Raw genomic sequence first — 16,667 nt, forward strand, 5'->3', positions numbered from 1 at the left:
AATTTTATTTAAACTTATTAATGTCTTTTTGTTTATTCAATACTGCATACCTGTTGAATAAAAAATATTATAAACTTATTGAATGAATATAGATACGCGGCAGATGAGTGAATGGATGGTATTTATTGAACTTATTAAATGAAATAATAAAATAGGTAGGAGATTGTGTGCGCATTTATTGCCATGTTTGTTAAATTTTTTTAACTTTTTCCAAAAATTCGTGTATGATGTTTGCATAGGCCACCTATCGACAATTGACAACTATAACCGGAAAAAAAATAGCACAGATAACAAAAGGGAACAATTACAGGTAAGTGCAAAATTTCATTGCTAATAAACTATTTATGAACAAATTGACAATAATCCATTGTACAGAATATACCTTGGAAAAGAGTAAGCCCCAAAGATTTATTAATCATACGATCAAATTTGTTATCTCGGAGCCCACCCTCATCCCTCACAGACAACAGATAATGGGCGGAACAGGAAGCAGTATATGATACAATCATCTAATTATCAGCAGCTCTAAAAATAGTGAGCAGAGACAGGAAGAGATTGATGATGTCCAGATACAAGGAGACCGAAGCCCAAATGAATTCATCATACGAATATCTCTTAATCAGGTTGTCTGTGTCGTATACGATGTACCCACAAAATATAAGGGCCGCCAAGCACCCATAGATCATCACAGACAGCTTACCCAATGGAAACAGAACCTGAAATGCAAGGAAAAGAAAATGTTTCATTGATTAACCAAAAAACGATTCCAATCGCATAGTACATATGAAGCAACTATGTTCGAAAATTAAAATACCTGAATCAGAGCAAAGACCATAAGAACTAGCACAGCACCAAACAAGAAGGGGCCAAGAAAGTTGAAATCTTGGCCTCTCCTAGCAGCCCAAAATGTGTAGAGAGTCAGACCAATCACCACTACAGCGGTCAGTATTACAGCTTCCAGAATAACTTTCTCTGTATAAAAAATCCAGTGTCATTGGAATAAAAAAATTAGGACTACACACTAAAATTGCCTTTTTTCACTGAGAATGCAACTTAAGCAGAAGCCAAAAGATACAAGAGCGGTTTTATTTCACATTGCAGAAATACTATAGTAAATTAGAAGTTTCCGTGCAAGGGAAAAATCCAATCTTATGACTCCATGTCATTTATGGTTGGAAGGAAATAAATGACTAGGTCTTAAACTTATAGATTTGAACTCAAAATCCTAATGTAACGACGGAAATAAGTTTTAACAGGACCTTAACATCCTTCCAGTCCGCACAAAAATACCTAAACGTTGTACACACGTAATGGTTTAGGGTCACACAACCCACGATGATGGACGTACACCAACATCACTCCAATTCCTAAATGCAAATTTACTTTTGTACATTGTTCCAAATTAGAGTCACGCACATCAAATACTAACCAAGCAGACCAAACTCAAATAATGTGTTTGATTCACAGGAGATAAGGAGAGGATGCAAGATTAAACTGAAGGTAGGTGGGAATTTTGAACTATTATGACTCTATCTTATTTGTTTCCACGTTACCACTTTCTATAACTTCGAACAATTCCACTTTGTTGCTTATTAATCTCTACTAGAAAATCAGCTGACTAACTTCAATAAAATTTTCCACCTTAGTCACATGTTTTCCATCCACAAGGCTATAACTTCAGACCACGCTTAAAGGAATTTTGTGATCACTTCCAGAAATAAACACATTGTCAAATAAATCCCAAATAGAAACCAAGCAGCACTAAGGAACGCAAGTTATAATATCGATTACAATCAAAACAACGATTAAAAAAGAGAAAGACGAGACGAGACTGTGAATCGTACCGCTAGTAAAGGCGCAACTCAATCCAACGACAAAGGAAAGAGAAACAGTGAAAACCCCTAGGAGTAGGTAGTTGATGGGATGCTTCTGGTAATAGTAGTAAAGCGGACACAACGCTGCAATTGCATGCAAAAACAGCACAGCAAAGGCGTCAGAGAGAAATCAAAGGAAAAGCAAGCGACAGAATCGAAAGCAATTAGATCAGGAGACGCACTGATGAAGGGGACAAAGATGAGAACGATGTAGAGAGCCAATCCGGCGCCGGTGGTGGCGAAGAAGACGCCGATTGGGCGGACAGTGACGACGACGGCGCCGATGACGATGGTGACGAGCAACTGGATGGCGATGATGGAGTAGACTTTCCGGATGAAGGACCACCGTAGATCGGGGCTCTCCAGCATCATCGGATAGAGAGGCCGCGCCCCACTCTCCAAATCCGTTTTCCCGAATGGCTGGTTCCACATCTTCTTTCTTGTTGCGACGAACAGTGAGAAAATCGAGAGAAAATTGCTTGGGACTTATTGGATCTTGCTTGCGTGGAGTAAATTAGGATCAGTGTGATACCTTATAGCTGTAGTTGTTGATAAATAAAAACCTCCGTGGTGCGCGTGCGTGGAAATTGAATGGGCGAAAGAAACTTCATGAGACTTCGCATATCTTGTTACCGCAACGTTAAAGTCGCCATTGTGATACGCATAGGGACACGTGGAATTTTCTGTGCTTGACACGCGTGGACGGGAACGTTCCAGATTTCTCCACGGTATTTAGCATAGTCAGAATAACCAGTAACTTGACAGCATGTTATAGAAGTATAATGTAGGATATTCTTTTCTCAATTTCTTCGTTTATATTTGGTAACTTAATAAAATAAAATAAAATGAAAATGAAAATTTCAAAACAACTGTTTTACTTGTAGAAGAAGTTCATGAATATTCTTTTCTCTATTTCTTCTTTTATATTTAGTCGGTCAATACCTTAATTAAACAAAATGGAAATGACACTGGAATGAAAGTTATTGACAAGGTTCTTTAGCTTAACTGTTTTTGTATCTTATCTAGATAGCTTTTGTAAAACTGTATATTAGCCATGATTATTGTTTAATAAGATAAGTAATTTTCTCTATGAGTTTTTAATTTAGTATTTATTTTCTTACTTTTTAAGTTCATAACAATTTGGTATCAGAGTCTTTATAGTCTAATAAGGAAATGTAGCATATTTTGAATGACTTCTAACCATAAAGAGATAGTAAGTGAAGAAATTTTTGTCCAACCATCGTTTTTCATTTCGATGGTCACTATGACCATTAGAGTATGTTGATGGAGAATTTATTTAGGTCAAGGAATAATGGAGCTTTATATGGAGACTAATTATTCAGAACTAGAAGTTGGAGTAACTGTAACTGAAACACAACAGAAGAGGGTTAATGAGATGAAGTTAAAAGACCTGAGGGTGATAACCATTTGTTTTTGGTAATTGACAGGATAATTTTGGTGACCATACTAAAGAAGGACATTTCTAAGGACATCTTAGAATCTATGAAGAGGAAGTATGAAGGAAATGCAAGAGTGAAGCGGACAATTCTTCAGGCTTTGCGAAAGGAGTTCAAAACCTTGGAGATGAAGACTGGTGAGACCATTATAGATTACTTTTCGAGGATTGTGTCAATTGCAAATCGGATGTGTGTGCATGGAGAACAAATGAGATATGTGACCATTGTGGAGAATATTCTTAGATCCTCAAATGACATATTTAATTACATAGTTTTGTCAATTGAGGAGTTTAAGAATATAGATGAGATTTTTATCGATGAATTGCAAATTTCATTGATAGTTCATGAACAAAAGTTCCATAAGAAAATTGTAGAAGAACAAGTCCTCAGGGTGTCATATGAGGAGACAGGTGGAGGAAGAGTTTGCGATAGAAATTCATTCAGAGGTAGAGACAGGGGGAGAGGGCATCAATCTTCCAACAAAGCAATTGTTGAATGTTACAAGTGTCACAAGCTTGGCCATTATCAATGAACGGTAAGGAAGACAACTATGTAGAGTTGGATGAAGATGAAGAAATGCTTCTGATGTCTATGTTAAAATCGGTGGTGCCAAAAGGGAAGATGTCTGGTTCTTAGATTCAAGCTGCTCAAATCACATGTGTGTAGGGATAGAGCTTTATTTTGTGAACTTAATGATGCATATAAGCAAACATTGAAACTAGGAAACAAAACCAAAAGGAATGTAGTTGGGAAAGGAAAAGTGAGACTACACATAATGGAGTTAGTCATGTGATCACACAAGTGTTTTTTGTTCCATAACTGAAGAACAATCTTCTGAGCATCAAACAATTACAGAAGAAAGGCCTTGCAATCATAATACAAGGAGGAAGGTGCAAAATTTACCATCTGAAAAGGGATTCATAATTCAAACAACAATGACAGTCAACTAGATATTTATCGTGTTAGTTAAGTCTCAACAAGAGAAGAACTCATGTTTTTATTGTACCACTTTAGATCCTACCCGCCTTTTGCATTACATATTTGGTCACCTAAGTCATAAGGGTTTAAGAACCTTACAATTTAAGGAAATGGTTTAAGGATTTCCACAACTTTCTACCTCAATTATGACATGTACAAATTGCATGACAAGGAAATGCCATAGAGATCATATCCCAAAGAAAAATTCATGAAGAGCTTCACAAAAATTGCAGCTTATTCATGCAGACATTTGTGCCCAATTTCTCCTTCTTCTAATAGCAAGAAAAGTTATTCATTGTACTTTATAGATGATTGACATGGATTTCTCTTTTGAATGACAAGTCTAAGGCATTTAACATGTTTAAATGCTTTAAGAAATTTGTTGAAAGAGTAATTAAATGCTACTACTCATGCACCCATCAAGAAAACGTGGCAAGAAGTGCTTCTCTTATCTTCCATATCTTCTGCGTAATCACTGTCTGTGAATGTCATATGCTTTTTAGGCCCCTCCCCTCTTATATAATATCCCTTAATTAATTAAATATTTTAGATACCCTAGTGTTCTTTTAGCAACCTTCATATGAAACTTAGTCAGTCTTGACATGTATCAACTTTATGATCCAATTACAAAAAGGATTGTGATAAGTAGAGATGCAATCTTTGAGGAAGAAAACCCATGGAACTAAGAAAAAAGTTATGAAAAAGCAAGTGTTGATGGATTTAGAAGTGGGTGATGAGCATGGTGGAAGTGAAGTTGATGGGATTGAAAGTGAAGAAGATGCAAACTTTCCAAATGATTTAGCTTTAAATGTATTGGATGATGAAGCTCAAAATGCAAGAGGAGAAAGAGTTAGATAAGCTCCAGCTCGGATGGATGATTATGTTAGTGGTGAAGGACTATCTGAAGAAGAAAATGACATCAACATGGAATTAATGGTGACATCGGATCCTTTAAGTTTTGATGAAGCAACAAAGAGCTCGAAATGGAGGCTAGCCATGGATGTCGAAGTAGAGGAAATCAAGAAGAACAAAACTTACCACTAGGAGCCAACAAGATAGGAGTTAAGTGGATTTATCAGACCAAGTTTAATGAACTTGGAGATATGGATAAGCATAAAGCGCAACTGGTGGCAAAAGGTTATTCTCAACAACATTGTGTGGACTTTACCACAGTGGCAAGGATGGAGACGGTAAAACATTCCAATGGAAGCTCAAAGAGGATGGCAAATATACCAAATTGATGTAAAGTCAACATTTCTTCATGGTGAACTAAGTGAAGATATTTATGTGGAGCAACCGAGAGGATATGAGCATAAATGGAATGAACACATGGTCTATAGGTTGCATAAAGCTTTGTATGGAGTAAAACAAGCTCCACGAGCTTGATTTAGTCGTATTGTGGCTCATTTAATTAGAGAAGAGTTTCAAAGATGCCACAGTGAGCAAACATTGTTTACTAAGTCTGAAAAAGGAGGTAAAATTCTTATTGTCAGTGTCTTTGTTGATGACCTTATTTTTACTGGGGATGATGAACATATGATGGTTAATTTTAAAAGATCAATGATGAGAGAATTTGACATGTCTGACCTTGGAAGAATGAGTGTTTTTGGCATAAAAGTGTTACAAAATTCTAATGGCATTTACATTTGTCAAAGAAAATATGCCTTAGAAGTTCTAGGGTGTTTTGGAATGGAGGAAAGCAAAGCAGTACACAGTCCTATTGTGTTAAGCTATAAAATGTACATAGATGAAGATGGAGATAGAATTGATGAGACACTTTACAAACAAATAGTAGGGAATCTCATATATCTCACTGCCACTAGACCTGATATGATATTTGTTGTGAGTTTGATAAGTCGATACATGTCAAGACCGATTGAGTTACATATGAAGGTTGCTAAAAGAACACTAAGTTATCTAAAAGGCTAAATTAATTATGGGATATTCTACAAGAGATGAAGCGCTGAAGCGCTTAAAGTATTCATATATAATGATTATGTAGAAGATATGGAAAATAGGAGAAACACTTTTAGCCATGTTTTCTTGATGGGTGTAGAAGCAGTTGCTTGGTCTTCTAGAAAGCATACTTTAGTTGCTCTTTCAACCATAAAAGTAGAATTTGTGGCAGTAGCAACTTGTGTTTGCCAAGCAATCTGGATGAGAAGAATTCTGAAGATGATAGGATATTCTCAATAAGGTAGCACCACAGTGAAGTGTGATAATAGCTCATCCAACTCTCCAAAAATCTAGTTATGTATGGTTGTAGCAAACACATTGATATGCGTTATCATTTTATGAGGAACCTCACTAAAGATGGAGTTGTAGAACTTGTTCATTCTGGAACTCAAGATCAAGTGACAAACATAATGACTAAGTTGTTAAATTTGGATGCATTTTTAATGTTGAGAAAGTTGATCGGTGTTCGAGAAGTGTCTGAAGTAAACTAATTCTTATTTGCAATAGTTTAAGTGATGAAATGTTACGTATAGGATTATGATTCTTTAGTTTTCTTTTTCTGTTAAATAAATTCCTATTATGTAAGGAGACTAGTACTTAGCCTGAATGTTTTATGATGTACATTTTTGTATATATTGTGGGTTGTTATTTGTATTTGGTTAGCTTTTGTAAGACTATATATTAGTCAAAATTATTATTCGATAAAATAAATCATTTTCTCCTTGCTCTGAACATTTGATCTACCATTCATTTTCTTAATCTTTTAAGTTCATAACAATAAAAACTTCAAAGTTATCAAAGTTATAGAAGAAGTTGTTTAATATTATGGGTTTTTTTAAGGATAAAGTTAAAGAAGAAGAAAAGGAGAGAACATATATTATGTTTTGCAATGTGTTTGAAGTTGAGTTTGATTATTGCAATTAAGGAAGTCATGTATAGTTGAATAAGAGAGGATAATTCACTTAAGAGCTTTCATACTTAGGCAGTTACCAAACATTCACTCGTTTATTTCAAATCTTTTTTATAATTCAGATTCATCATTTCACTTGCTAATTTTCCCTACCAAACTTCCAATGCCATTTTCATTTAATCATATCACATGTCAAATTTAACATCAATTAGGTTACAGAAGCTTAGCCAAAGTAATGGAAGATTCACCCAACAAGCATTGCGAACCACGCAAATTAAGGAGACAAAACCAAACAAGTTTTTTATTATGGTTTAATAAATAAATGAATAAAGGGTAGGTTTGTCATTTGAACCATACTTAGCCTATAAGTAAAGGATTCATATGTCTACTACCAACCTTTCTTATTAAAATATGAAAGATGGAATATTTTTATTAAATTAGTATTGGGATTATATTTAGTGCATTCTTTACTATATTTAGATCAATTTTATGTCTATTTTACTAAATTACTAAATTCACTTTAATCAGATTATTTTTTTTGGTGAAGTGTTAATGAGATTTGTATGAAACAATTTAATGATAAAAATATACTTAAACGTATATTATAGAATGTATTATCAACATTTTTTGCTTATATTTAAAATAAACTACGTAAACAAGATGAAACTCTAAAAGCTTCCGCAAATAACTAAGTTCGATTTTATGTTTGGTCTTACAAAATTGCTTATGTTCTGGTTTTGGGCACTTGAAGTTGGAGGTTTATGGGGGCTTGTGTGTTAATGGCTTACCCTAAATGTAAACACTAAACGCTAAACTCAATCACTTATAATTCAATACGTAATACGGGTTATAATAATCTGAGTAACTTTTTAAAAATATATATCTTTCTTTTATTGATAAAAAAAATATCAAAATTAGAAAATGATTTTGGATAGGATAACTCAAATATAGTTCTGAGTATCATAGTGATAAACTGTGTTTTTTTTCTTCCTGCAATCTTATATTTTTTCTTCCTGCACCCCCTATATTTATGTGAATTTATAAAATTAAATTGAGAATTTTTAAAATTCTCAAAGTCACTGAAAATCACCTTTCTTATTTTTTTTCTTTACATTTTTATGGATACTGCTGAGCAACTACCAAAAATGATAAATTTGGAATGAAATAGGGAGTACATGCCCTTTTGAAAAAGGCAGTATGTAACTTTTTCTGATAAACCCCCTATCTTGGAATATAGGGATGCTGGAAGAAAAATGTAGGGGTGCTAGGAAAAAATGTAGGGGTTCAGGAACAAACACCCTTTTTGTTTTGGGCTGCTTTTTTTAGTTTTTGGGCCAATTGTATTTGGTTTTATTTTATAGTTTTTTGTCTTAACCCTTGTTATATTTCTTGTTATTTGTAACTTTTCTTGCTTGCAAATAGATTCTAAACATTGATTTCACCATTAGATTTCTTAGAAGACGATTTGAGGTTACCTGACCATAATTATATTATCATAACGTTGGAATTATTTTAATTTGACAACAAAACGACAACTATTAACTTACATATCCTATAACTTCATTTTAGTGAATGCAGTGAATGAGAACAAGATTCATATAGCCTCTAGATGAGCTACAGGAACAAAAGTTTCAGTACAGTCCATACCTTCAGATGGTGGATACCCCTAGCTACCAGTTTAGTCTTTTTTTCTCACTACCTTACCTTCTTCATCTAGCTTGTTCTTGAACACCAACTTGGCTCCAATGACAACTTTGTTCTTAGGGGGATCGTGAAGTGTCCTTATTTCATTTATCTCAAACTTTTTGAGCTCTTCTTGCATGATCTTAACCTAATTTCCATCATATAATGTTTAATTTGCATTTTCTAGGCTCAATTTTTAAAATCATTGTTATCTAATCTTTTGCCTTAAATCTCATAGAGACTCATTCCTTGGGATTTCCTATGATAACATTGATAGGATGATGTTTCAGAATAGTTGAATTCCTACTAGATGATTCTCTTTCGTTTGTTGATGAATTGGAAAGATGGTATAATGTATTCGTCTGACCTTCAAAATGCAGTTGTCTGACCGTCTAGTGTTTCTGGTGTATCATTATTGGGTTCCTACAAGTCAACAAATTCATTTGTCTCTAATAATTTCTCATCAGGCTTAAAGTCATTAAATTTTACATGGATAACCTTTTTCAACATTAGACAAGTCTATAACAATAACTAAGTAAAATTTATTCATCACTCCTAGAATAAAATTTTCCCAAGCTATATTTTGTATTTTAAATAAAACATCGAATTACAAAGGGATGAAAATAAGATATGTTGGGTTTCTTATCTTTCCACAATTTATAAGGAGTCTTTTTGAGTAAGGGTCTTGTCCCTACTTGAAATGGCTTTGGAGAGCTTTGCAGTGGAAAGAAGAAGATTTTTTTTGTAAATCGAGCTCTGAACGATCACTAGAAGAATAGGGAGATCCACCTCCAAAAGACTCTCCATTGCTTAGGTTAAGAAATATGCTTAGGTGTAATAATATAGAGTAAAGTATGAGTAAGAATTGTGTGTATACTCTTTGAAAAATGCTTATATTTATAGGCCTTTTGGGAAGTGATCGTAAGTGAAACTTTAAAAGAGTCATTATGGTTATTAATTTACTGTTTCACTATATGAAAAATCTCCCTTATTGAATTACGACATTAGGTGCTCAATTACTGAATTATGGACGTTACAATAAGAAGAGCTAGGGATGTATTTTCCCCTTATTCGGGATAGGTACACAAACAACCAACTCAAAAGTCAAGAAAAGAAACACATGAATCAATATCAAAATATGAACAAGTTAGCTAAGTATACATATATCTTTTATGTTATTTTGATAAAAAATATTTTAATGTATAACATAATTCTATATTTAAAACTATTTTTCAAATTTTATTAAGTAAAGAGCTAATATATTTCACATTCTTTTTAAATACAATTAGGAATAAAATTAATCTCAAAGTTCAAAATTTTAAAAATATAATAAGTTATTTTTTAATTTTAATTATGTTCAAAATAACATGATTTTGCTAATTAAAGTCAACACACATAAATCTTTACTTGGTTAAGAAAAATATTATATATAAAAAAGAACTATGCTTTGAAAACTGAATGGGTTTAAGCATGGGTTAAAACTTACTCGTCAAACTGTATTAATTAAATAATATATCAAAAAACATAAAAATATAATTTCATGACTTTAATAATACTAAAAACTAAACATAAAATAAAATATTCAATTTTTTTAAAATATACATAAAATAAATATATAATAATATTTAGATTTAAGATCCAATAATAACTAATTATATAGAACAAATTATATAATAATATTATTATAGAACAAATTATATTTTTTATCTATTTTATTTATACACTTTTTTTTTCAGTTTTTTTTCATTTATTTGATTTCTCTCCATTCAACCAGGGTAACATAGAAGACAGTAAATCTGCTCCCACACATATCTTTATCATAAAATAAAAGCCACCAATCAAACATTCTATTTAGCATATAACATTCTCTTATACTACAACTAACAAAATGATAAAGTTAAAAGAAAAAATATGCACTTTATAATATAATTCAACTAATGGAGTTAGTATCACAATTTTTTCAAGAACAGGATTAAAATAATATTTTAAAGATTTCTTTCTTCAAAATAATAGGGCTGAAGTTCAATTCTACAAATATATTTGTTTAAAAATTGCATAAATGTGTAATTTTGTTTAAACAATCGTTTTATCAAAACCTATGATACATGACAAATGTATTAACTATTAACTTTCGTAATAACAATGCTAAAAGTTATTTAAAAACTTATTAATAAACCGTGTAAGATCTTTTACAGCCACGATATTCATTAAAAAATTTCTAGATTTTATTTTTGAGCATTTAGTTGTCAATGTATATATGGACTTTAAATTAAAAAGTTATATTATAAAAGATGAATCATTGTCAAAATTTTGTAAAGTACTAAAATGATTTTTCTTGCGACAAATAAAAATATTTCGAAGTAACTAAGACAATTATTGATTGGTTGGAAGAATCAAACAAGACATCATTTTCAGACGAGGAATATTTGGGCGTTTGTCATTGGCATTGGAAAAGGACTGCCAAATATCTGTCATGCTCCTGTTGTTTTCCTTTTTTATTTCAATTGTTTCATCACTTGTTTTTGTTTTTAGTTCAGTTATTTTTTTCCCACTTTCTATCAACGGAGTTCAAACGTTTATACTCATTGATTTTGGTAAGTTCAACTTCCAACCAACAGTGGCTGCAACTTCTATGCTTTACAGCAACGGAAGGAAGGGAAAAAGTAATTCACTTTCCCTTTCACCAGGAAAAAGTAAAAGTTAGACAAAGTCGAAAATTTTCAGTTATATTCTCCCGCACTTTGATTTGATCCTATACCCTTCGTATCGTTGTTTCAAATCCTTCATTTGGTTATGCAGATTTAAGCCACAGGTGAAGTTGCCCTCCATCTCTCCCTGGCATTTTATGCGCTGATTTGGATGAACCACTACAATTCAAGTGGTATTTTTTTTCTTTTATGTTGGGATCTTTCTTAGCCATTTTGGCTTTTTTTAGATATTCCTTGCTTAGTGCTGAACTGAAGAGGGTAGAGTAGAATTATTAAATGGTTTCCCCTTTTTCTTGAATAAATTTTTTGACTGAGATTTTGTTGATGGGGTAACCCATTAATCCATTTTTAGGAAAGACCGTTACTTTGAGATCGATTTTTCTGTTGCTTCTAAAAGGGGAACACAAAGGGGGAAAAAGAGAAAAAGAAGTTATTTTGCTTTCTGGGGTTGGGAATTTTTTACTTGAGAGTTGTGGAATGTGATTTGCAGGTAGAAGCTGCTGTTTTCTCTTGGTAGGTCTGCTCCTTTTTTCCTTTGCCCCCAGTTTATAAAGGTTTGATTTGGAAGAGGAAGCACTATTATAGTGGAGATCTGGGACTTGTTTTGTCTCTTGTGCCCTATGAGGACTTTCATCACTGCAGAATCATGTAAAGAAGCACATCCTAATGCTTTAAATCCACAGTCCTGGCTCCAAGTTGAAAGAGGAAAGCTTCCCAAGTTGTCATCACAGTCCTCCTCTTCATCAATGTAAGGTTCTCAGGTCAACATTTTTACTTGAAGCTTAGCCTTTTTTGGCCATTTCGTTGAATTAAGTGGTTTACTGTTAACTGCCACAGAGAATCTCTAATCAAGGTCCCACAGCCACCTATACTCCCATTCTTCAAGCCTGTTGATTATGTGAAAGTTTTAGCTCAAATTCACGAAGAACTTGAGCTCTGCTCTCCGCAGGAGCAGTCAAATCTGTTTTTGTTACAGTACCAGGTCTTTAGGGGCATGGGGGATGTTAAATTGATGCGGAGAAGCCTCCGGTCAGCTTGGCAGAGAGCAAACACTGTTCATGAGAAGATTATATTTGGGGCATGGCTGAAGTATGAGAAGCAAGGGGAAGAATTAGTTGCTCAGTTGCTCACAGCTTGTGGTAAATGTGAAAAGGAATTTGAACCCATAGATGTAGAATCTCATATTTCTTTTGATAAAGTTTTAATTTCCCAGGATAGTATTTCCATGAAGGGGAACCACACTTCACAATATGTAATCTTTACAATCGGAGATGAGAAGATAGTCTGTGATAGGCAAAAGATTTCCGAACTTTCAGCGCCATTTCATGCAATGCTAAAGGGGTGTTTCAGGGAGTCGCTTTCTGAGACCATCGATTTGTCTGAAAACAACATCTCTCCATCAGGTATGAGGGCAATAAGCTATTTTAGCTTGACGGGCAGTTTACTCGATGTTCCTCAAAATCTTTTGGTGGAGATATCAGTTTTTGCAAACAAGTATTGTTGCGAAAGACTAAAACTGGCTTGTGATAGAAGACTTGCATCCTTAGTTTCCTCCAGAGAAGATGCACTGGAACTCATGGAATATGCTGTTGATCAGAATTCATCTGTCCTTGCGGCTTCTTGTTTACAAGTTCTTTTACGCGATATACCCAACTGCTTCAGTGACAATCGGGTTGTGGAGTTATTTATTCATGCTAATAGGAAGGAGTTGGAAGTCATGGTCGGGCCTGGTATATTTGCACTTTTTTGTTTCTTAAGCGAAGCTTCTATGAACCTTAGTTCTGCTTCAGACACAACAGCTCATTTCCTGGAACGGTTGGTTGATTTTGCTGAAAATGAAATGCAGAGACTTCTGGCATTTCATGAATTGGGATGTGTAAAGCTCTCAAGGAAAGAATATGATGAAGCCTATGGTCTTTTTGAGAGGGCTGCAGATGCAGGCCATATTTATTCCGTTGCAGGTTTAGCTAGACTGGACTCTATGAAGGGTGAGAAGCTTTTACCTTATCAGAAGATAAGCTCAGTCATTTCTTCTGGTACTCCACTTGGATGGATGTACCAGGAAAGATCACTATACTGTGATGGCGATTTGAGGTGGAAAGACCTTGAGAAAGCAACCGAACTGGACCCGACTCTTGTATATCCCTACATGTATAGGTCTGCCACTTTAATGAGGACCGAGAATGTTCAAGGTGCATTGTCTGAAATCAACCGGATTCTTGGCTTTAAACTTTCATTGGAGTGCTTGGAACTACGGTTTTTCATCTATCTGGCCCTTGAGGACTACAAAGCAGCACTCCGAGATGTTCAATCAATTCTTACCCTGTGTCCATCTTATAAAATGTTTGAAGGGCGTGTAGCTGCATCTCAGCTCTGTACTCTTGTGCGTGAGCATGTTGAACATTGGACCATTGCAGATTGTTGGGCACGATTATATGACTGTTGGTCTGCTGTTGATGATATTGAGTCTCTTTCTGTCATCTACCAGATGCTTGAATCTGATGTGGCCAAAGGTGTTCTATACTTCAGACAGTCGTTGCTTCTCCTCAGGTATATTAAGAATGTTTGATATTATACTAGATCTGTCCTGGCCAATGCAATGTGTCACTTCCTTGTTGCCCTTTTTCCCTTCACCATTTTCTATTTTTCTGTTTTTGTATAAATGCTGGGTATTATGTGAATTGAAGTTGTTTTTACTACGAAGAACGTGGTCCCGCACTCATTAATTATAAAAAAGATCTTGAATTGTACCGAACTCCACCACTGAAGCCTTGGCAATCTGAAATGGTATTTGTTAGATGCGAGGTTTTTTTATCTTTAACATTAAATATCTGTTAAACTTTTGAGATTACTTGTAGTATTGGTTAAAAGATTGCCTGTGTTCAGAAAAAACAAGTGGTAGTAGCTGCAGGTTGATGATGCACATCCGTTTTAGCTTGGTCAATGAATACTTCTCATTTTGCCAAATGAGGAGTCTCACAGTTCCTTCTGTTTAAGCACTTGTTGTAACAGTTTAAATATGTCAAATTACTTTTGCTCCCATTCGTCTGAGATTGTTGGTTTCTAGTTTACAACTTTTTCTTCTACACTGTCTCGTGGTCTTTCCGCATCGAATGTTAGGTCTAATCAGTCTGTAGGATATTTGATGCGTAATCTGATTAGTTATAGTCCGTTTGGTAGCTATTTTCTGTTCAGTCTTATACCCTATTTCGTATGCTTTCTTTGAACAGTAATTAGTGTTTCTCATGTACATATATTGAACCATGCAGAGGGTATCATAATAACTAGAAAAATAGGTAAATAATAGCTTTTTTTAATCTTGCTACGTATGTGTTTCATTTCTGTCAATTTACACAACTAAAAAGGAGGGAAAGTGTATCTGGAAACACAGTATCTTCTGGTTCAAGATCCTCTCTCTTTCTTATGACTTGAATTTAAGTATGCTAAGGAGTCTATAAATGTAATATTAATTTGTAGGCTCAGCTGTCCTGAGGCTGCCATGAGGAGTTTACAGTTAGCTTGGCAACATGCATCAAGTGAGCATGAAAGAGTTGTGTATGAGGGGTGGATCTTGTATGATTCAGGACATTACGAGGAAGGGCTCCAAAAAGCAGAAGAGTCTATTACTATTAAAAGGTCTTTTGAGGCCTACTTCCTAAAAGCCTATGCATTGGCTGACTCTAGTGTAGATTCATCTTGTTCTTCAACTGTCATTTCACTTCTGGAAGATGCCTTGAAGTGTCCTTCGGATAATCTGCGCAAAGGTCAGGTATGGTTCTTCAACTGTTCCAGCATTTTGGAAATATTTTACCGATCAACAACAACAAACAACAACTAGAGGCCACACGCACGGGTCAATAATAAACTCGCATCGTAGGCATATTTTACTTTGGAAACAACTATTTAGCTTCTTGTTTCACACTTGTTTTCTTTCCTTCAATTTACCAGGCTCTGAACAATCTTGGAAGTGTTTATGTTGATTGCGGGAAACTAGACGCAGCAGAAGATTGCTATATGAAGGCCCTTAAAATCCAGCACACGCGAGCCCATCAGGGTCTTGCACGTGTTCATTTTCTCAGAAATGATAAGGCTGCTGCTTTGAAAGAAATGAGCAATCTTATTGAGAGGGCAAGAAACAATGCTTCAGCTTACGAGAAGAGGTCTGAGTATGGTGATCGTGAACTCACAAAGTCTGATCTGGAGATGGTCACTAGATTAGATCCTCTTCGGGTGTATCCTTACAGATATCGAGCAGCAGGTTCATATTTTGCTTCCTCACTCACCCTCTATTCTGTTTGTCAGCTACAAGAAAAAGAAACTTGTTTTATATGTTGTAGCTTTAAAGCACTGATATGTGGTTGCAGTTTTGATGGACAACCACAAGGAAGAGGAAGCCATTGCTGAACTCTCCAGAGCAATTGCATTCAAAGCTGATTTGCACCTCTTGCATCTACGTGCAGCATTCCATGAACACAAGGGAGATGTCTTAAGTGCATTGAGAGATTGTCGTGCTGCACTCTCTGTGGACCCAAATCATCAGAAAATGTTGGAACTTCACTGTCGTGTTAATAGTCACGAGCCATGAGTCAAGAACACACTTTTACGAGATGAAAAGGTAGAAAGTGCCTGAAAACACAGCCACACTATGACGATTAAACGTGAAAAAGGAATTTGTAAATGAAAAGTATAGTTCAAAATAGGATTTAACTATCATTAGGGTGGCCCAAATTTTGTTATTTATTGAGTTTTTCATTTGGCACCCACATGCTCAAAGTGTTGGACTTAATGCATTGTTTTCTTAACACACACCTTCATCGTTTAATTTCTTACTATTTTATATTTGAAAGATTTTAAATTCAAAACAAAACTATTACTTAAATGTCGTTACTGTGCTGGATTATTGCCCCTTTTAATCCTCATTCATGTTGGTATTTTGACTTAAATATGCACCTTCAAATTTGTTAAATCCAACCTGTTTTTTTCCAAGTTGTGAAATCTTTTAAAATTGATCTAATATGAAGAGCGAGAGAGGGAGAATGCTAAGAAGTTAAATATAATATTATTCAGAGTGTATAACCTAATTCGGTCTCTGACTATTAGG

At 34.5% G+C, this 16,667-nt stretch overlaps 2 protein-coding genes across 5 annotated transcripts; one reads left to right on the forward strand and one right to left on the reverse strand.

Annotated features, from left to right (window-relative positions):
- Positions 1-304: 304 nt before the first annotated feature.
- On the reverse strand, positions 305-2,613 carry LOC137829747 (protein LIFEGUARD 2-like). The gene is made up of 4 exons (XM_068636637.1): positions 2,057-2,613; positions 1,845-1,958; positions 815-972; positions 305-716 (listed from the first exon to the last, which is right to left on the reverse strand). Exons 1-4 carry the CDS (start codon positions 2,304-2,306, stop codon positions 510-512), a joined length of 729 nt encoding a protein of 242 aa, XP_068492738.1. The 5' UTR covers positions 2,307-2,613; the 3' UTR covers positions 305-509.
- An 8,582-nt stretch (positions 2,614-11,195) lies between these two features.
- On the forward strand, positions 11,196-16,388 carry LOC137829748 (ETO1-like protein 1). Of its 4 annotated transcripts, none has more exons than XM_068636638.1 (7): positions 11,196-11,551; positions 11,658-11,739; positions 12,057-12,314; positions 12,404-14,116; positions 15,044-15,335; positions 15,515-15,824; positions 15,931-16,388. In XM_068636638.1, exons 3-7 carry the CDS (start codon positions 12,187-12,189, stop codon positions 16,149-16,151), a joined length of 2,664 nt encoding a protein of 887 aa, XP_068492739.1. In that variant the 5' UTR covers positions 11,196-11,551; positions 11,658-11,739; positions 12,057-12,186; the 3' UTR covers positions 16,152-16,388. The 4 variants fall into 4 exon arrangements, with proteins under 4 accessions (XP_068492739.1, XP_068492740.1, XP_068492741.1 ...); XM_068636639.1 differs by having other exon boundaries at positions 11,212-11,521; XM_068636640.1 differs by having other exon boundaries at positions 11,287-11,452.
- Positions 16,389-16,667: the final 279 nt, after the last annotated feature.

Source organism: Phaseolus vulgaris, chromosome 7, assembly GCF_000499845.2.
Source record: "Phaseolus vulgaris cultivar G19833 chromosome 7, P. vulgaris v2.0, whole genome shotgun sequence".
NCBI classification, from domain to species: domain Eukaryota; kingdom Viridiplantae; phylum Streptophyta; class Magnoliopsida; order Fabales; family Fabaceae; genus Phaseolus; species Phaseolus vulgaris.

Excerpts from the sequence above, each read along its gene's own strand:
- LOC137829747 (XM_068636637.1), bottom strand. The coding sequence starts at position 2,306 with ATGTGGAACCAGCCATTCGGGAAAACGGATTTGGAGAGTGGGGCGCGG. Across the intron at positions 1,959-2,056 it reads CATCTTTGTCCCCTTCATCA|CGTTGTGTCCGCTTTACTAC; the intron begins GTGCGTCTCCTG and ends ATGCAATTGCAG. Across the intron at positions 717-814 it reads TGGTCTTTGCTCTGATTCAG|GTTCTGTTTCCATTGGGTAA; the intron begins GTATTTTAATTT and ends CTTGCATTTCAG.
- LOC137829748 (XM_068636638.1), top strand. The coding sequence starts at position 12,187 with ATGAGGACTTTCATCACTGCAGAATCATGTAAAGAAGCACATCCTAAT. Across the intron at positions 12,315-12,403 it reads CAGTCCTCCTCTTCATCAAT|AGAATCTCTAATCAAGGTCC; the intron begins GTAAGGTTCTCA and ends TAACTGCCACAG. Across the intron at positions 14,117-15,043 it reads CAGTCGTTGCTTCTCCTCAG|GCTCAGCTGTCCTGAGGCTG; the intron begins GTATATTAAGAA and ends ATTAATTTGTAG.